General features: G+C 51.7%; 4 protein-coding genes across 4 annotated transcripts; 1 reads left to right on the forward strand and 3 right to left on the reverse strand.

Annotated features, from left to right (window-relative positions):
* Positions 1-1,056: 1,056 nt before the first annotated feature.
* On the reverse strand, positions 1,057-2,203 carry BDP55DRAFT_737224 (RTA1 like protein-domain-containing protein; the record flags this gene model as incomplete). The annotated part of the gene is made up of 3 exons (XM_060580372.1): positions 1,866-2,203; positions 1,196-1,774; positions 1,057-1,100 (listed from the first exon to the last, which is right to left on the reverse strand). Exons 1-3 carry the CDS (start codon positions 2,035-2,037, stop codon positions 1,057-1,059), a joined length of 795 nt encoding a protein of 264 aa, XP_060432597.1. The 5' UTR covers positions 2,038-2,203.
* Positions 2,204-2,361: 158 nt separating this feature from the next.
* Positions 2,362-2,978, reverse strand: BDP55DRAFT_766304 (uncharacterized protein; the record flags this gene model as incomplete). Its single annotated transcript, XM_060580962.1, has 3 exons — positions 2,362-2,678; positions 2,752-2,805; positions 2,874-2,978. The coding sequence occupies 3 exons, from the start codon at positions 2,976-2,978 to the stop codon at positions 2,622-2,624; spliced, it is 216 nt and encodes a 71-aa protein (XP_060432598.1). The 3' UTR covers positions 2,362-2,621.
* Positions 2,979-5,501: 2,523 nt separating this feature from the next.
* On the forward strand, positions 5,502-7,166 carry BDP55DRAFT_766305 (glycosyl hydrolase; the record flags this gene model as incomplete). Its single annotated transcript, XM_060580963.1, has 3 exons — positions 5,502-5,824; positions 5,884-6,229; positions 6,286-7,166. Exons 1-3 carry the CDS (start codon positions 5,612-5,614, stop codon positions 7,164-7,166), a joined length of 1,440 nt encoding a protein of 479 aa, XP_060432599.1. The 5' UTR covers positions 5,502-5,611.
* Positions 7,167-9,859: 2,693 nt separating this feature from the next.
* Positions 9,860-12,737, reverse strand: BDP55DRAFT_33412 (nucleotide sugar dehydrogenase). Its single transcript, XM_060566869.1, has 3 exons — positions 12,065-12,737; positions 11,337-11,785; positions 9,860-11,250 (listed from the first exon to the last, which is right to left on the reverse strand). Exons 1-3 carry the CDS (start codon positions 12,324-12,326, stop codon positions 10,033-10,035), a joined length of 1,929 nt encoding a protein of 642 aa, XP_060432600.1. The 5' UTR covers positions 12,327-12,737; the 3' UTR covers positions 9,860-10,032.
* Positions 12,738-20,187: the final 7,450 nt, after the last annotated feature.

Consider the following 20,187-nt stretch of genomic DNA (forward strand, 5'->3'; position numbering starts at 1 on the left):
ATATGCTATAGCCGCCGTAAGCCTACGGGGCAGGCCCTAGTCTTAATTATATATATTAGGTCGTAACACCTCTCTTTATAATCAAAAATCTTTTTCTTTAATTATAATAAAACTTCCATTTTAAGTAATTTTAAATAACTTAGAGGGTAAGCTAAATATTAGATTCTTTATTTTAGTATATTATAGTAAGTTATAAAAGAAAAGCGCTCGATTATATTAAAGTAATATAGTTACGGTTCTATATTTTACTCGCTTATCTATTTTACTCGCTTATTATATATATTATATGAAAGGCAATTACCTTCCCGCTCTAATCCGCTAACAAATTCCATTAAAGATCTTAAATACTAATTAGATCATACTTTAAATATATAATTAAGAGGTTAACGGAAAGAAAGGAATAGAAGAAGCAAAGGTGGAAGGGAAGGGGCGATGGTGGTAGGGAAGAGGCGGTAAGAACATCATTTTCTAGTTCTTGGAATTAATATTATCTACCACTACCTACTTCTCTATACGTTATATACACGCCTCCCGGCCAGGCGGCTACTCGGGCTTCCGGGCTTCCGGACGCATAAAGTAGGTCACGGAGGCGGCCCCTATCGCCGAACCGCACCCCCGATGTAGGATCACGCCTCCATTTGGCATAATTAGTCATTATCATGCTCTCCCACTACTAAGCCCGCCCTTATCGGCTTGTCTATGGGAGAGCGGACGGGATCCCGAATTTTCCAATGGGTATGGTCGTATGTGACTGTTCAACCAGGAAAGGGCGACCATGTAGCTGTTCTACTCTTACTCTGCGGCCGCGATTTTGAGGTTACAGGGACTCCGTTCGTTCTACATGAAATCAGTAACTACATCTCAAGGACATAAAACCAGCCCAAGGAGATCTTTTATCTTCTCATCGGGACTTTAACTGCTGCTGCCTTGTTACCACGACTGTAGCTTTGCGGTGGGATTGGATCATGAGAGTGGCGACAACGAGGCCAATCAAAGTCATGTTGAGAGACAAGAGAACTATTCATATCTGGTTATATGAAGGTTCTGGAATTTGTCTTACAAGAGTGGTTCGTTTCTGAACCCTTTCACACGCCTCTCCTCTAGGCTATGTCTCCAAAAGGACCCATCACAACCTGCTCGGAATTGATGCGTTGTCTGTTCTTAGACCTCAGCCCTCCTACATCGTTCAGCTGACCGGGATGGAAGACAGCAAATGCCACCATGACAGAGAACATCAAGAACGAGTCAAAGATGTACATCATGGCCTCATGCTGGTTGACGAAGCCGTACCAGCCCTCTGCAAATTCCGCTGCCCTCACCAGATTACGCACCCAGATAGCCACCACCGAGATGATCAGAGTCCAGACGTAACGCCTCCAATGCTGTACATAAATCGTCTCCCTTTGAGTAACCCGCTGAAAGCGCATGACGAGAGCAAAGTAGATAACCAAGACGAAGAGCTGGAAAAGTAGACCACCTAGGACTACGTGGCCTCCAATCTCCATGATCTTTGGGTTTGCAATCACTTGTACGAGTGAACCGCCAATCTGTGTGCAGAAGGCGATGATGTCCGTTAGAATGAAGATACTGGTCGGGCTACACTTCCGTCTTTTGTGGCCGAGCAAGGCTTCTTTCAGGCGTCCGAGATTGACGTATATCGTTGCGGAGATGAAGACAGGCGCGACGAGAATGAGCATAAGCTGTAGCATGAACGGTTTAGGGGACAGTGGCGCTGAGCCTGCCCAAGCGCGTCCCAAGTGTCCGAATGTGTCACCTGTGCAAGAGTTAGCGTTTGTATCTTTTCTTGGAAGATCTAGATTTGGGAGAAGTATGAAACGCAAGAAAGCGCGAGCTTCAGTACTTACATATTCCTCCGAGTACCATCGGCATGAAATACTTTGTTTTGTATTTGCGTATCAACCAAATATGATACGCAGAGATACCAGCGAAAAGAAACAAGAAAATGACGCCTGCGGCTTTGGAAGGTTCGTAAGGGTAAAAGAGGACGTTTCCGTCCTCGAAGTGAACGAGACCCATCCTGGACCTTAGATCATAGGTTGAGGTCAAGGAGGTCTCTGATCAACAGTGGAAATTTCTCTAGACAAACGAGGTGTCTTTTGAAATCGGGGGTATCGTTATCGAGACAAACTGAAGCCGTAAAGACTGTGAGAAAAAAGATGCACTTACAATACTTGATGATGATATTGATCAGTATGGCTCACAAGTTATTTAAGTGTCGACCAAGAAACACAGAGTCGTGCTTGAACGTAAGGGCGCTTCAACAGGAGCCAATCGCTGGATTTTCGTATTGTCGTGTTCTTATACGGCCCCACACGGCTTCGCCGCACTCGCATTCCAGCTCTAGCTCACAATTTCACTCTGGCGGGGCATTCATTCTGGCACACTTAAATTTCGATGACTCCAAGCGGAAGTCTCTTAACTTATAAACCCAGCGTGACCTCCTCCACCCCAAGAGCCATCCTGCATCCTCTCCTTGTTCAGGCTTGAGCCTACGCTTGCCAAGGATGCGCAAATGTTATCCGTGGGCATAGACCTGATGGTGCATTACGTTGTGCCGATACCGACTCCATCTCGGGTGGACGTGGGCCAGTTTGGCCTGCTCAAGGGCAGTAAATGTCACCGCTGCAGCAGTCATAGGTGTTGGCGTTGGCATTGCACTGTTAGACAAATCACGTCAGCATCGAACTACACCATGCCATGAAGCTTAGAATGATGAGAAATTTGCCTTACCCTAGCTTTGCAGACTTTCAACGGGTCTTCGTGCACAGCCTTGTATTCCTCACACTACTCCTCGGTCAGTGTCGCAAAGCAGATATGAGGTTACATGGTGATTTGACGTCTTCATTACTCACGTTATTTCGGTTACAATCTCCAGGAGCTGCCTTGCAGTAGGTGAATGCCGAAGCACCTTGCAAGAGAACACCGAAGGCAAGAAGGATGACTGAGTGAGCCTGCATGGTGATGGTTGTCTCAGTTGCGATAGATGAATAGGGGAGTGGAATTGAGTAATTAAGTAAAGTCGAATGAGTTGATGATGGGGGATGCAACCAAAAGCTATTGAGTGAGCCATGATTATATATCCAAAAGAATACGAGTATTACGCGTTTAGTTGCTATCTTCGAGTCTTCTAAGTTTATAAAGTTTTGGGCAATTTAATTTACTTACAGAATCCGATTGCGAGATAGGAATATTCGCAGCATCCTTTGAGTAGGGTTGACTCAAGACCTTTCGCCTCATCCGAGTACGATAATGCTGCTACTATGACACGATTCATGCCGTAAGCTCTTCAACTTCTAATCACTTTAGTGGTGTGACTCCCGCCGTTGCTCTCCAAAAGTTCAAGAGGCTAAGGTAAAGGCTCTTAACAGTTATAAGTGAGCTCATATACATAATACCGTGTCCTTAGTACATTGTCTAAGCACAGTCATCACCATTCATGAAGTACCGTCTAGATTCTTGAGAACTAGTATAACTGCCGTATGAAACAAATCCGCCATCATAACTTCAACTGGATCTCAGTTTTGCCTTGCCATGCGAATCTTGTGCTTCTCCCTGCCTTTTTCGCTCCCTAATCGTCCCATTCAGCTAGATATTCTTGAAGCAAACCACGCGGGATGGGAAGAGTCATGCATACATGTTCTTGTTGGAACTTGACTTTCCAAGAGGCCTGTGGGAGTAGCCAGCCTTCTATCGGTCTCGGTTTTCGAAATATCTGTACATGGCGAAGATCTTTGCGTGCTTTCTCGTATACGGCATGGTGGGTGTGATATCAGATGCTGTTCTATTCAAGCTTCCATTTCGTCATGCCTGAAAGTCTCCGCCATGATAGACTCATAATATTCAACTGAACCGTTACCCGAGACCGGTGATTACATGCATGCGTCAGTGGCCGTCACGCTATAGACTATATTCACTTGATTATATGGACTGGCAAGTGAGAAATACAATCTTAGAGCCTTATCATAACTAGGAATCGTTATCCGGATCTCTCACATGTAGTTGATGGCCATTGTTGTGTATCGCGTACGAGTTAAGATAACAGTTTTTCCATCTCTTTCATAAATTCGTGCCCCCATCTGCATCCCAACTTGCTGAATTGACTTCCTTGCCACGAGTCCATTCAATCGCACTCCCACTTCTGATTCAAGTCTCCAGGCGTCTGTCTCTGGGTTCTTGTGAAGGATGACTGGGCGAAGAGAGAATTTGGGAATGGGAAACTTACGCAGTGCGGATTTTACGACGATCACGGCCGAACAATCATCTGTTACTCTCACCTGTTCCCCTAAGATTTCGACGGTCCCTCAATGGGAGACAAGACTTCGGTGGTATATCCGGAAACAAGATAATATTGGAGTCAAGCCATACCGCAAGTGGTGATCATAGCTGCCGCGAAGCTACAGGAACGTTGGGATACCCGGGACGTGCCGCTCTTTGGCGGTTTTAAGTCCGGAACTGACTCTGAGGCAAATCTTGATGAATGATACCAATACAAGTGGGACTTAGGGAAAAGCTTCACTCTCGACGACCACTAGCGTCGTTGCTGTCGAGAGCCGGTAATGCAGGTACAGCCTAGACTGGATGTTGTTGTGCGACTTAACGCTTCCATTTGAAGTCAGCATCCAAATCGTAGCCACGATGTAGGATAGAACAACTCTAGAATGTGCACATCATTCTCTAGACGGATGATGCGATTGAAATCGCCGAAGTAGCCGCTCAATCGCTGGAGAACCATGATAAAGACATGCTGTACTGCACTTGATGAGGGATGGAACTCATCGCGAACTAAAAGCTGCGAACGGAAGCCCCGATTTTGTAATTCGCGGCTGTCGAGACCCGCATGGTCCGTGCTCACCGGGCGGGGAACGCCGATGGACCCATCTTACCCTCGATTACGGTCCCAGAACGGGCCGGTATGCGGGGCGCGGTCGCGGTCTGCAGCGCGACGATCTGTTCCGCCTGATGGTGTAGCCCGAAACCTACAAGCCTGCCGGAAGGGGACCAGAACCCGGAAGACTACAGTTCATGGGACTAAAAGCGCTCATAACCACGTTTGAATGAAGCACGACGATTCCGGGTGCCCACGCGACGCCGCCGACGAGAAGCCCCATCAACTGCCTCACTGAGCCCGACTTCCCGGTCCATGACGACATCCGATCGGGCGACGACGATGATGGCCGGAATACTTTGAGAGTCCAAGACTTTAGTCATGGAATAACGAGGCTTCTTTACTCTCAATTCATTTTCATTGTCAATGATGTTGGACATGAAGATTCGACGACAGAGAAGCAATCACTCCACCGGAGATCCCACCGGGTGGCCCGCCGGAGGTTTGCATTTTGCCGTCTAGACGTGAGGATGCCTATGTGACGGTGACATCTCGGTACTCCTTCGCGAATAGAGTGTCTGCAGTTCGATCTGATTCGATAATTGCAGGAAATGAGGTGATTAACATATCTTCATCTCGGTGGTCAGAAAGTATTATAAGAGGATCCCCGTGATTTGTCTTGCAACTGGTTGTACACTAAAGCTCACCAGACCCTTCGCTCCAAGTTATCTTGCAGATTCTTAAGAGGCTTCTTCTTGTATCATCATGTTTATCTACTTCGTGCTTTCCCAGTTGTTGACCTGGGCTTTTGCCCAGACCAACTTCACCAAACCCATCATCTGGCAAGACCTCCCAGACATCGATCTAATCCGCCACGGCGATGCATACTACTACTCGGCCTCGACCTTTCACTTCTCACCTGGAGCAGTGATACTCCGCTCCTACGACCTCGTCAACTGGGAATACCTCTCCCACTCGGTCCCGAGCCTCGACTTTGGGACCATGGAGGCTTCGACCTCATATCCGGGCCCGGCCAGCGCTACAACCAGGGCACCTTCGCCTCCTACTTCAACTACCGCAAGAGCACCAATACATTCTATTGGGGAGGGTGCATTGTAGGCGACTGGAAGACATATGTATACACCGCGCCCGCCGTGGAAGGCCCCTGGACGCAGAGCTCCTTCATCGATATTTGTCTCTACGACGCGGGCATGCTCATAGACGACGACGACACGATGTATGTTACGCATGGCAATACCAACATCTCAGTTGCTCAATTGAGCGACGATGGCCTCCACGTCGTGAAAGACCAGATCGTGTTCAATTCGACTAAGGAGCTTGGCTATATTGAGGGATCTCGGTTCTACAAAGGAACGGCGCATAGTATCTTTGGATCGTTAAGCCAGTCCCAAACCAATTTGTATTGAAATCAACAGTAGGGCCGTTCGGGCCCTATGAATGGAAATGGGTATTGCAAAGTAACGGGAATCCAGTCCCAGGCGCCGGGAACCCACATCAGGGTGCTCTCGTGAACACGCCTGACGACGAGTGGCATTACATCGCGCATCTCGAAGCATACCCCGGAGGCCGGATCCCCGTCCTGGCACCCGTCCACTGGGATGATGAGGACTGGCCTCACGTGGATTTTGTCGATGGGCAGTGGGCGAGCACGTATCCCTACCCTCTCTCAGAGCACCCAGTCAAGCCCATCACAGGCACAGACAAGTTCGAAGCACTTGGTCCCCAGTACCAATGGAACCATGAGCCAGATAACTCGGCATGGGCTATCAACAAAGGTCTCGAGCTTCGCACGACGAGTGTCACGGACGATTTCTTCCGCGCTCGAAATACACTCACCCATCGCATTCTCGGGCCTCAGTCTACTCTTACCGTAGAACTCGATCACTCGCGAATGGCGGATGGTGACTGGGCAGGCGTTGTCCTCTTTCGCTACACCGCCGCTTGGATTGGGGGCATCAAGAGTGAGAACAGCACCAGAGTGGCAATGGTGAACAATATATTGATGATACCGGATGACGGGTGGCATACAGTCAACAAGGGGGACGAGATCGATGGTGTTAAGGTCAGCGGGACTACAGTCTGGTTGCGTCTTGAGGTTGGCCTCAACTCGCTTTACAGCCAGGAGGGACGATTCTCGTTCAGCACTGATGGTATCCACTTTGAGTCTCTTGGTGAGCCACATGAGGAGATTGATCGGGGGTTCGTCTTCTTCATGGGATATCGGTACGGCGTCTTCAACTATGCCACACTTGCGCGAGGCGGTGTTGTCACAGTCAAGTCTGTTAGCATCTACGAGTAGTGGACTCTTTCGAACTCTGGCCTGTAGCTCAAAGGCACCACGAACGAAGCTCGGTGGGAGGTCAAATAGTGCTTACTTGAAACAGATCGATATATGGAGTTCTCGGATTCACTCAAGATGTGCACCTCCCCGGATTATTAGCCTCAACAGTCACTGATCATTACTTTTGATCGAAGAATTTTAATTCGTCAACGATGGAAACAACATGACCGACACTTTCATAAGCCCGTTCTATTTTATCTCGCGTGTAAAGATCACTCCCTGTTCCGTAAACCCAATAGCAGAGATTACCATAACTCAGGTCAGATGCAGAGAATTTCGCCCTAGCCAAACATGTGCCAGATTTCGTAGACATTCGTAAGGACGTAAGTTACCTAGACCGGCCTTCATGTGCGGAGTCCAAGGGGGATCTCTCAAGCGATCCGCGTCAGATATCTGACCATATGGCATTCCTCTCTACTATTCAGGCCTAGCCGTGCCGGACACCCGGAAAGACATACGCGTCCGGAGGCGGAGAAGGGAGATCCGTGAACCACCCCCTAAAAGCCCGCCGCGCCGTCCGATCCGGCCCCACCTCCTGCGCCACCACCTACGCCAGAGAACTCCTCTCTTTGCCGCGGGCGCGTGTGAGCCTCAGCCGGTGGGGGTCTGAGTCTTGTATTCGTAGAAACCCCATGACCCCTACATGCAAGCTTGACCACTTCTCGATACTCAGTCAAGGTCCAGTCTAGACTCCTGGATGGTGTCTGGACCTCTGCTGTGGAACACGTTTCGGCCCATGGTCCAAAGTCCAGAACCTCCAGAGATTTCTCGTCCTCCGCTCCGCCCGCGCGTCGCCTCCCGAGTCCCGCCAAGGAAATGGGGAGGGAAAAAGACCAAAACCCAAAGTTTGCGTCTCCAAGCAATCCACATCGGCAGTTGATCCCTCAATGCAAAGCAGAAGAAAACCCACCAAATGGCCAGATCACCTATCTGATACATCGGCCGAGTCTCCTCGCCGAACCGTTTATGGTGGGCTATCGTTACACCGGCCATTAAATCAATACACAATACTCAGGGGGGCAGGCGGCAGCGATGCAGACGGCAGAGGACGGATAACCTAGGGCCAAGCTTTTCTCGGTCCGTCGATGGCGCCTGAACAGCCTGCAACAGTCAATGTCAACCATACCATATGCACTCTACCTGCCACTGAATGAGCCGCATCCTCCCATCTGCTGCCTGCATAGTGAACATCGCGTCAGGGAAACAAAAACGGAACCAGGATAATACCACTTAGATTCCCGAATCTCGAAACCCATATTGCGATCTCTCAATCTCACCGCGTAGAGGGCCCGGTGTTTGTTAGAGAGTATCCGTAGCGCAAAGTAGGCCTGCCGCAAAGTAGCCGGATGAAACATTTGATTGATAGCGACGGTCGAAAGTTCGGTGCATCAATGGAAAGAATCCCCGCCAATGGGAATACGTCCCAGCGGGAAACCCAACGGAACCCATTTTATCCACCCAGCTGGGCCCGGTTGGGAAACGGGGGGGCATGTCGCTGGTAAGTTGGGAGGTAGGTAATCTATCACAAACGTCTCCGGAAGAGCCGCCGACAGAAAGTCGTCATTCACAGATGATCGTCATTCACAGATTCATTGAACTGGGAATGGACACGTAGTGCAATTGGCAAGCCAGGCCACGGCCACCCTTCCGTTTCGACCCCTTCCATATGGACAAATGGTAACAACTCTGGGCGCATGCACACAACGTCGGACCTGAAATTCGTTGAGTCGTCTATCCGTAAGACGTACCCCGTACTTGCCTATGTAACAGGTATTCCATCCCTATCTCTACGGAGTGCGGATACGGATACCTCGCAAAAAGCTCCGCGTATGCGAGTCAATCATCAAGCTGGAGGTGGATCACCCCTAAAACCACATCCCCCAAATCCATAACACAATCTCGTCAATCTGGGCCAAAATACTTCGCATGTACGGAATTCCCGCCGTACATAACCCATCTCCCCTATGTAACGGTGAAATCACTACTTCGTACCGTTTATCCCAGAAGCCCTTGGGCAAGGGGGCTCGTTAATTCGAATAAAGTTATAGCGGAGGAACAAAGAACAAATGAACAACCCCAGTTACCGCCCCCACCGTGGCACCAGGTAAATTGGACAAGGACCCCCCGCGCAAATGATCAATTTCTTCCCCGATTCCCCGATCGTCATTCAGAACCACCCAATTTCACCTTTACCGTTTGATTAGCCTCAAAAACGGTGGATCGAGTTCGCCTGGGGACGCGCAAGCACCCCCCGCGGTGAGCCAATATGGGTGGTGCTATTCGGCGGAGACTCTGCCGAGTCGGGACCGGGTCGTTTTTCACTGTAGGCATATCACCGTGTAGGGTCTTAGACATGAGGCTCAACTGGCTAGTTGAGATTACAGCATGCATGGTTTTGGCGATATCAAAGATCACCAAAAGTCGTATCACAAGCCAGATACATGTAGAATCCTCATCTCCAGGAACATGTGTACTCATGGGTATATTGATCCCATTATCAGCGAAAGCTTCCCACCTCTACCTCTAGGGTAGTTAAAAGGCCAGAATTACAAAGTTGGCTAGACCCCAAAAATGTCCTCCAGCATTGTGGAAGTGAAAGCGAAAGAAGCCAAGGGATTCAGAAGTGATGATCCCCAAGCCACGAATAACGATACGCCGCCCATTGCCTTTGCCCACCGGAACGCCTTACTGTGCAGTTTCAAGGTTTTCTCGTCCAATGTACCCTTTGGCCGTTGTATGTCCGAACGAAATGCAACGCCTCATGTAGTCTCTCGCTCATCTACCGCTTTCTTTGACTCGTCATTATGATCCAGGCCACGTCATTTTAGATGACCAGTCCCTTGCCGATGCCCTGGACTTGGAATCCAAGTTTCTCAAGGTCAGGAACAGAGACGACGTTGCGTCCATCGAGCACAAGACGAGGGCGCTTCATAACCGAGGCTGCCCACTCCCAATCGACTGGGTCGCCGAGGTCTTCGTTGGCGGCATCGAAGTTGCAACCCTTGCAGCCTTCTTGACACTCAGCCTCGGCCTTCATGCGCTTCAACGGATCCGTGGGGGTGTTGCTGCTGGTGCGAGAGACAAACTTCTCGAGCTCGACAATGTCCATCTCGGATAGAGACTCCTTGATGAAAGCCTTGGCCTCTTCTCGAGAAGCCTCGGGGCTGCTCCAGACAGATGAGCGACGAGCGGTAGTCTGAGCCTGCTTCGGGTAGCGGAAGTGGTACCAGGGCGTAAGAATACAGATAGCGCTCGAGCCATGGACGGTGTCCCTCCAGTTGGTGTGGACCTTGACACGTTCAACAACACGCTCGTCTGGGATAGACTGGCGAACCTCCTCCATCACCTCGACGGGGTCACAACCAGGGTCAAAGATGGCAATTTCGTTGGGCATCTCGTGAGCCAGCTCAGTGATGATGTGTACCGCAATACTGTTGCGGGTATCATTGGTGTTCTCCTTGAAGGCGAATCCGAGGATAGCCACTTTCTTGCGGCGCAAGTTACCATTGAGAGCGCGGTGTACCTTTTGCGCAAAACGCTCACGCTGGTACTTGTTGATATCGAGAACGCCCATCCAGTAGTCGGCGACAGTGTCCAAGTGGAGAGTACGGGCCATGTAGGCCAGGTTGAGGATATCCTTCTCGAAGCAAGAACCGCCGAATCCAACACCTGCGTGGAGGAACTTCTTGCCTAGGCGAGTGTCTGCACCGATACCTTGGCTAATCTCCTGTACGTCGGCACCAAGCTCCTCGCAAAGAGCACTGATGCTGTTGATACTGCTGATACGCTGAGCCAGCATGGCGTTGGCGACCAACTTGGTCAACTCGCTGGACCAAGTGTTGACAGTCAAAATCTTCTGTTCCGGAACCCAGGCAGCGTACACGCTCTTGAGGGCATTGGCGGCTCGGATGCCAGCAGGAGTGGTGGAGCTGCCGATCAGAATACGATCGGGGTGCATAAGATCGCGCACGGCGGTTCCCTCGGCGAGGAACTCGGGGTTGGAGACAATCTCGAACTCGGCGTCGGGTTGGTACTGGGCCATCTGTTCAGGTGTTAGTCTCGGTTCGTTTCTACCGGGAAGACGGACCACGTCGTGATCGTCCAAATTTTTGTGACTAAGAAACTCACAATTTCGCGGATCATGCGAGCAGTGCCCGTTGGTACTGTGCTCTTCTCAACGATGACAGCACCATCCTTCGCATACTTAGCGACAGTCTCAGACGCTCCTTCCAGAGCGCTCAGGTCTGCAGTGTAGCCAGCACCGAGTCCGTAGGTCTTGGTGGGCGTGTTGACGCAAATGAGGACAATGTCGGCCTCACCGATGCATCGTTGGACGTCAGTTGTGAAGGTGAGGTTGGGCTTGCGAGGAGCAATCTTCACAGAGTTGCTAACTGAAGGGAGGAAGGCTGTCGCCTCATTGGTGCCATCACGAGAGATGCGGACGATCTTGGGAAGGCCAGCTTCGTGGATAGGGAGGTGGGGAGAGTTCCATGCGGCGATACGGTCGGCATTGAGGTCCACGACGTTGACGGTAAGGTCGGGGTTGTGAAGTGCGATCAGAGCCGCAGTTGGGCCACCTGCAGCGATTTGTTAGTTCCATTTTTGATCCTATCGAATACGAGGTCTGTATGAGCCCCAGCTTGACGACAGTGCTTGCGTCAGATTTAATCAGTGACATTCGCAGCCTTCGACGATAGAGTTCGTGACGCCTGCCAGCTAATTCGAATCTGCAGCTAACAAAACAGTTCAAGCCTTGAAGAACATGGGCTAAACAAGGGTGAAGGATGGACAAGAGTCATGACCACGGCGGCGGGGGAGAATTCGATGCCGATAGCCATCGCGAAAGTTTCACTTACCAACAAAGCCAGCACCAACGAAGCAAACATTCTTGACGTTCAATGGCTCAAGAGGCTCGAGATCCGAGGCATCCAGCGATTCGTGGTGCTTGAGTTCGGGGCTGCGAGGTCTCGAGACAGGGGGAGACGAGTTTGGCGTTCCGGTGCCAGAAGCGGCATCCGAGTGGCCTGCGCTGAGAGCCGGTGATTGGGAAACCATGCTGCCGACGGTTGAAGATGAGTCTGCGGTGATGAGGTTCGAACGATCGAAGCTTGCAGCCATCGATTAAATGCTCTGTTGACCGACAGAGCTAACGAAGACGGGCGAGTGACAAAAGGGTTGACGTCCCTTTTTGTTCAAGAGATGAAGGCCTGGGATATTTGTAGAATAGGCAAGGCCGGTGGGATGTCGACGGGTTCCGAGGAGGAAAAGCGAAAAAAGATCCAAGTCGGTAATCTTGATGAGGGAAATGGAGCTTGGATTTGCAGAAAGCGAGCGGAACACACAAGTTGTAGGTGCTGGTGATCTTGTTGGCAAGTCGGAGCGACGAGAGCGGACCTTTTGAATGTACTCGAATTGGAGGTTGAGTGTGGTAAATGGAGGGCACTCTAAAGATGGGACGGAGGCCGAGAGTCGTGTAAATTGATGGGTCTGAGAAGTGACTGATATTCGAAAATGGGTTTCTCAAAAGCCCAAAGCTGAATTCCCTTGCGTTGCTTGGCAAGTCGGTCTCTGCTTCCTTTTTCTGCGGTTTGTCTGGTGAATGAACAGCGAGACAAATCGAGTCGAGTTGTACTTTGGAGCTCAGAAATACAAATTGGCGGGATCGGAAAGGTGGGTGCGGGTGACGGCGTAGACGTAGGACGAACGGCGTACGTGGGAGCGAAAGTGGGATTGGACAGGTGCACTAACGCTCAAACCGGCTTCACATGGAATTGGCGCCCGTTGTAAGAGGTGGCCGATGAGGTTCGGTGATGTGTCCCAGACAGGTGAATCGGGAAAAGAGGTAAGTGAGGTGAAGAGAGGTTTTGGTTGGAGGGTGGGAGAGTTGGTGTAGTTTAATGTGAAGAAGCTGGGCAGACGTGGAGCGAGCGGCAGGTTTATTCAAACCCGGAATTCATCAATCTCCAACGAAGGTGAGGGCAAAGCGCACGAATACAGCACCAGTACGGATAATAGCTGAACGGACGATTTCAAAGTGGGAAATACGGCGGGTAAGGCACAGGGGCTCTTTCTTGTTATATCCTCCAGGGTCTTGGCTCTTTTTCTCGTTGCTCCCCTCCTTCTCCGTTGACGGTGCCGTCCGAGAGTTGTGGACTGTGAGCTGTGGACCACAGAGCTGGACAGTCGGGATAGGGGATGGGTGATGGACGATGCGTGATGGGATGGGTTGGGATGGGACGTGGTGCGTGGATAGGATGGGATGGGATGGAGTCTTGGAGATGGGCGATGCGGGACCTCAGTGTGGATTGGATGGGAGCATGACATGGAGAGAGAGAGGAAGATAGGCACGGCATGGGCAACACATCCTTGTCCACAGAGGGCCAGAGGGAACCAGCAATTCCCATCCATCCCGGCTGCCGTTGTTACTCCGTCGCTGCTCCTTTGCTCGGCTTTGCTGCCACTATCCTATCCTTACCGGTATTCGTGCTAACAAGTGCGAATACAAAGTCGGAGCAGCAAGAGCAAGGACCAGGAGGTACCGAAGAAGAGGGCACCCAGGACTTTACTCCGTAGAAGCAGGAGAGGAGCGAGACCGGGACAGGGACCAGGTACTTGGCTTTCCTAGAATAGCGTAGTGTAGTGAATGGACGTGTGTAGGCAAGGTACTTGGGTCCGTTGAGAGGTATTAAACGGTACGCACGGAGTATTGTCATGGAATACTCTTTCGCTTCTTACTGAGCCTGACGTGGTTTGGGTACCTTGCTTGCGTACTCAATGTTCGGATAGCTGGTGGCAGAGATATTGGACGATTATCGGCGGCAGTGGAAGCAGAAAAGAAAGCAAAAGCCAGATGCAGCCGCAGGCACACAAGGGAGGGAGTGACTCGGTTTGTTCATGTTGTTCGCTGTCGCTGGATTTTCGCCTTGGAGACTTCTTGGCCTTATCGTACGGCAACGTTTCCACCGCTCGAAGCTTGGCATTCGGTACGGCAGCCGTGTCGATTTCCAGGACTCCTTCGTCTTGCAGGTTGCAGCGGCCGGAGTCCTCCTGCAACGTACTGTGTACCCGTAGACGGCTGGATCGAATGGCGGCTCAGGTCTGGCCAGGGAGAAGAGAAAGCCAGCCGTGCATAGAAAGGTACGTCGTCCCGTACGGAGTGCTCCTAATACCATGTTTGCTTTTCTGCAAGAAGGCGTCGTACGCACGCTGTACCATCTCTGTACGCAGTCCCCGGATACTTGCGGCTACTGCAGGCGTGGCGGGATGCCCCGGACAGTTGCAGGCTTGCAGCATCACGGACAATGGGATGGCGTGGAAGGGATGCGTGTCCTCCGTTTTGGAAAGTCGAGGGCGGCTGGCCTGAGTGTAGGACGAGCGACGGGAAGGTCTTGGCCCGGTCCCTGAACACTCGGTATCATTAGGGTCCCCTGTCTGAGCCTGTCTCTGGTTTTTTTTTTTCTCTTTCCTTAGGCTCTGGCTCTGGCTCTTGAGACTAGGGTCTGGACTGGTGAGGGACTGAAGGCATGAGTGATGGGCAGGAAACATTGCCCGATGGGCCAGTTCCAAGCCTTCGCTGTGGGATTTCTTTTGCATTGCTGAGGCTCTCGACGCTGCCAGCTTGCTGGCAAAGTGGTTTTGCGGTGTCAGCGCAATGTGATCTCGCGGGCTGCAATGCTTCACATTGACTAATGACAAGTCTCTCATTACGCGGTCCCGCGGAGGAAGTACTTCGTACGGATACCTAGGAAGTGATCGGGGAGAAAAGTGAAAGAAAGCCAAAACGGAGGGCCTCAGAGACAGCCCGTTTTCTGATACTGTCTCCCTTCAGCGCTGCGAGGTACATCGAATCAGTGCTAGTCTTTAGTGGTAAGATGAAGTACCTCGGTGGCTGGATAATCGGGGCCATCTGGTGAGCCGAGGGGGCCACCGGGGGGGACCTCTCGAATTTCAGTGCTAAGTACTCAGTGACTTGCAACTTGGAGATTGGAGAAGCAAAGAAAGATTGGGTAAGAAGTACCGACTTCGTACACTCTATGCCCGTTCCTTAGCAGAGTGACTAAGGTAAGCCGCAAGCGCAGATAAAAGGTGAAATTGAGTGGCCGTTACGGATACATCAGGAGGGGCCCCCGTAGTTGCTTGGCAGATAAAATACGTAGTGACGTACGGATACTCTAGATGCCTTCCTCTCTTTGCCTTTAGGTTCTGTCTGTTCTTGCCCTTCTCTCGAGCTTCAAGTGACAAAACCACAAGAGAGCACTTTCCCCCAGGTGCCACTGCCATATCATTGTCCGAGTGTTGACCGTCCGTTCCTACTGTTCCTCTCCGTTCTTTGGGACCATAGGACCTCAGGAAGTCACCTCCCAGATGAACCCATGCCGCAGACACGGCGCAACGACAGGAGCAGAGATTCACTACCGGGTCCCAACTGCTGCACTAGCACGGCACCGCATGGCAGGCATGGCAGGCATGGCAAGCGTGGCAGGCATGCCAGCAAGGGACCTGAATCTGTCTTAGCCTCACTTGCCCGCTGGCCTGTCAGCTTGGAGTCTGTGACATCATCTCGAACGGCACCGCAGCCCGGAGTTCCTGGACTTTGTCGATTGTGGAAGCTGCTCTTGCCGGTAATGTCTTTTTGCAGATACCGTGGTGCATTGCTTACCCGAGCAGTTTCCAACTTGTTCGTTGTCGAAATGCAAGAAGCAGCAGGGCAGGGAGGGGCGAGAGAAGAAACTACGACAACTCAGGCAACCACAGGCAAGACAGGTCTAGAATCTTTGGATCATGTCGGAGGCAACGCCTTCAAGCTTAAAGCGCCTCCGAGACTTCAACAGATTCACCCCACTCTGTTAGGTCAGGCTCACTGTCACTACTGTCTATCTTGTTACGCTTGTCAATAGATATCTGCTATTCTGCTTTCTTTTCCTCGTTCCATTGCTTCACCTTCCGCCAACCTCCGAGATGGCGTGCGCATGTGCTGGCGGGACCGCGGCGGCGCTTCCACCGCCCTTGGTTCGGTTTGGCTAAATGCTTAGCAACAAATGGCCACAACGTTCCTCTCGAGTCTCCGTCGGGAAGTACCAGCGCCCATCACTCCACTCGTGCGCCTGAGATACTTGATCCCCGAATTTCACCATTCAGCGAACCCGCACGGTTAATGAATAGACTCCACTCGCCTGTCCAGAGTCAGCGACTCAGCGGGGAGCGGTCTCCTACGCGAACAAAGGCCCATCAGAAGTGTCAACTTTCCGCCCAGCCGGCGCGTGGCTCGTCTGTCAGACTATCACGAACGAGGTCTTTCGGAATACATATCTGTTGAGATTACTGACCGACTCCGACTCAGCACTCCTTGCGTTCAACAAGAGGAATAGACCCTCGCACGAGCGATCGTCATCTGCCACAACCCCCCCCCCCCCCCCCCCCCCCCCCTCCCCGGCGGAACGCATTAAAGAAATGGACTCCAACTTCCGCTTGGCTCGCTCGTCGTCGGATACAGCGCACATCCACCCTGTTACGCGACGGGCAGGGAATCAACAAAGATACCCCCAATGGTGGCCCCATTTCTCAATGAACATGGGCATCTCTATCGCCTCAGAAATAAGGTAGGAGACTAGGATCGGTTTGACATACCTACTCGCTGATCGCCATCGTCCGTTTGCTCTGTCGTTTTGCCCATACAACTTCCCGAGGGGTCATCCCGACCCTGTCTGCCGTCTCTTCGCCTCGCATAGGGGCATGCTGAGCCACTCTGGCTGAGCCATTCTGCGTCTTCCGCCAGCCATGCGATACTATTTTCGCTGGCGACTCAGGCCACTCTCCGGGGCGAGCACTTGGGTGCCGCTGTTACAGAGGACAGAACGCATGGGCTCCAAGCTTTCGTAGGTGTGCTGCATCGCCTGGCCGGGATTCGAAGATGGCAACTGCCCGAGACACCGCTCGCGCGAATCCCTCTACGCCCTTTTTCTCTCCCACCCCTCCTCCAAGCTCCCGCTCTCCTCCTTCATCGGAGTGGCGGAATTCAGGAGATGAGGACGGGGGTTCATGGAGGGACCTTCATTATGGGAAAAGCACATTGGCCACAGAATACCGCCGAGACTGGGACTTTCTAGAGGCTAGCGGTTCCTCAGCCTGATCGACTTGCCATGTCAACCCGTTGACTTCCAATGACCAGCTGCCAAAGACGGCTTCGGGCTTGCACATCAACAGGGAGCACATGCAATCATCCATTAGCCGCCATGGGCTAGACACTTCGAGAGGCAAACGTTTATCAGAGGCTCCTTAAGCTCAAATGTCTCGCACAAATGACGGCGGCGCAACATTAACACCAAAGACTCTGGTGCAACAGCAAGTTAGGTTCCTCTTACCACATGCACCATGCAGGGCTGGAGCAGAGAAAAGACTCGCAGACTACGAGTCTGCGATCTTCAGGCACAGACGGATGGACGAGACACTTTCCCATTATTGGCCAAGCCACTTCGTTCGCGAGGGGGACCGCCACACCTCAAATGAAGCCTGCCGTTGGCTTAAGACTCTCGCTCTTGTCCCACAATGTGACGACGCCAGAGACAATCCACAATGAAGGCGAGAGTCAGTCTAGACTCAAGTAGTCAGAGAGTTTTCTGTCTGGACGCCCATTCGTACGGTAATTGCAAGCCTTACCACACCTCACAATTTGGTTCCACCAGCGAATGAGCAGTGGCCGGGTACGTAGCGCCGAGTGCCATTGTTGAAAAGCTTCAAACATAGGTACCACGACAGCTACCAAGATGAAACTGGTTCCCCATCTTGACGTGCTTGTGTGCGCGCCCAATCGGGAGCACGAGCTGTGTGGGTGGGCACCCCATACGATGAGCAAATTGACATGTACGGATACCCCCAGGCGAGTGAGTCCGCTATCCGTACTCACGAGGAGATCCCCGTTAGATCGATGGAAGTAAGCGCGCGGAATAGGGTACACCACACTGCACTTGCCTGATCATTGCAGATTGTCTTTACGTCTTTGATGCGAACCTTCAAATAACTCATCAGTGTTGGGTCGCTAGTAGCCGAAAGACCCGCGTGGGACGATTCGCGACGAAGCGGTCAGAGGTGCCAAGAGAAAGACGAAGAGGCGAACCCACAGAAGTTCGTCTCTTGAAGGCGGGCAGGCGAAGCTTACGGTACATCAAACAAGAACGGGTGTGTGAGGTGCAACATAAGGGGAGAGAGACGTACCGTTACTAGCAGCACTAGCAACACTGCACTGCTCAAAACGCTGGGCTGGGCAGACAAAAGTCACTTGGCCCCCGGATATTAGTGCAGCGGATTGCCAAGTTGGCACCAAGAGCGGAGAGACGCAGGTTCCCACCAGGTCTAGCATCATCCCCTGTCGGTGCTGACGACGCCTCGTTGATTACAGGCTCGGCAAGGTGGATCGTGGGACGGCACAGAGGTTCGGATTCGAGAAGGCGAGGGAGAACTTCAGGACCGATGGGGCTTCCTGTCTCAACTTGGGTCGTGGCGTGGCATTCTGGAGTCGCACTGGAAGGGCCGGAGAGAAAGCGCCCTTCTCTTTTCGCGGTTTTACCCTCGATCAGGCCTGGTTTGGCGACTCATCATGGTCGTTGAATCGTCGGGTCTATCTCGTCGTCGGTTGATCGGTTCAGTCTCTCTCGCCAGAGTTGGCCCTATGCGCCCCCAACGACATTTTCTCATATTTCCCATCCACATCCGTCTCCGATCCGACGACGCTCATCGTCCTGGTCAAGCGCTTTTGCTAGTCGAATTACTCAGTCTGTTCCTGTCAAGTTACCCGCGGGTTGTGAAATCCTTCCCAAGTCTCGACTGCATCTGCATCGCGATTTATGGTTAAGTTAAACTCATGTGCGGCTCTGGCGAGATTGGGATGTTGCCCGGAGCCAGTGCGATTGAGGGCATCGGGTAGAGGTGAGCTTTTTCCTATGTCAGCTTCGGTTCTACTCGTGCGATTGCGATTATGAGGGCAAGTCTGAAGGCGGCTCATCTCACCAATATCCAAGAGCCAGACTCGCGCACAAACCGTACTTTGTGCAGCAGAAGCTGATTCAAGTGACATTCATGAGCACCCGGAGCATGGTGTCACAGGTACGGCGAGTGTCAGCAATGGGTCATCTCACTTCTATACAATATTCGTATTGAGTTCATCAGGTTTGGAGCAGCCTCATCTTACCTGAGCTGCTTGTCGCTTACTCAGACGTGCGTGCATTGCGTTCTGAACTGAGGTCCACCGGAAGCCCTTAGAAATATGGTCAACACACCTCGCCTCACCCTGAACATCGTATCATATCGCGTCGAATACTGGGAGGCTAATGAGCTCCTATCTTGCAAGTAATAAACATCACTCGATTCAAATACGGTAGCGGCTCGAGCATCGACATGCGCCGGGGCTGCTTTCACAGGGTCTGGTGTGAGCTCTCATCGTCTCCCACCCCCAGAGATGACCCCGCTTGCCAGCGCCTCTCGCACCAATTCTTACGTGGCATCTGAGATACAGGTAGCTGTCAGTTACTGGTGAGATGAGATAGATATATGATTTTGGGAAGCTCACTTTCTACTCTTATTTCGAGTAAGCGATGGCTGCATATTATTTGCTCAAGCGAGATGATGAGATGGTGCTGGATTTTCCTGTAGCTCAAGCTGAGCGCTGTTCACTGCCAGTGAGACGAATACTCACCGGCTCATTCACTCGACTCCTCAAACTCACTCGACCTCATTCGCTCACTTACTCACCCAGACAACTCACTGCTACTCAATTATTCAACGGTTTCGATCATTTGACGCTCAAAATCTCATTTTCAATAATTTTCAAGGCGAGAACAAATCAGCATTTGATGAATTTTGGTCTTTTCTTTCCAGCGCAGCCACTGACGCCGTACCGACCAGCCCATGGACGGCCGGCCGACGCCTTTTCCCCGATCGGGAAGAGTAGGCGCATATGCTTGTTTTTAGCTCGGCCACATGTGCT

The sequence above is a fragment of the Colletotrichum godetiae genome (genome assembly GCF_030913485.1).
Source record: "Colletotrichum godetiae strain CBS 193.32 chromosome Unknown BDP55scaffold_10, whole genome shotgun sequence".
NCBI lineage: Eukaryota > Fungi > Ascomycota > Sordariomycetes > Glomerellales > Glomerellaceae > Colletotrichum > Colletotrichum godetiae.

What these genes read in the sequence shown, in the direction of transcription:
- BDP55DRAFT_33412 (XM_060566869.1), bottom strand. Translation starts at nt 12,326, where the DNA reads ATGGCTGCAAGCTTCGATCGTTCGAACCTCATCACCGCAGACTCATCT. An exon ending in CGTTGGTGCTGGCTTTGTTG is followed by an intron (nt 11,786 to 12,064) that starts GTAAGTGAAACT and finishes AAATCGCTGCAG; the next exon opens with GTGGCCCAACTGCGGCTCTG. An exon ending in CTCGCATGATCCGCGAAATT is followed by an intron (nt 11,251 to 11,336) that starts GTGAGTTTCTTA and finishes ACACCTGAACAG; the next exon opens with ATGGCCCAGTACCAACCCGA.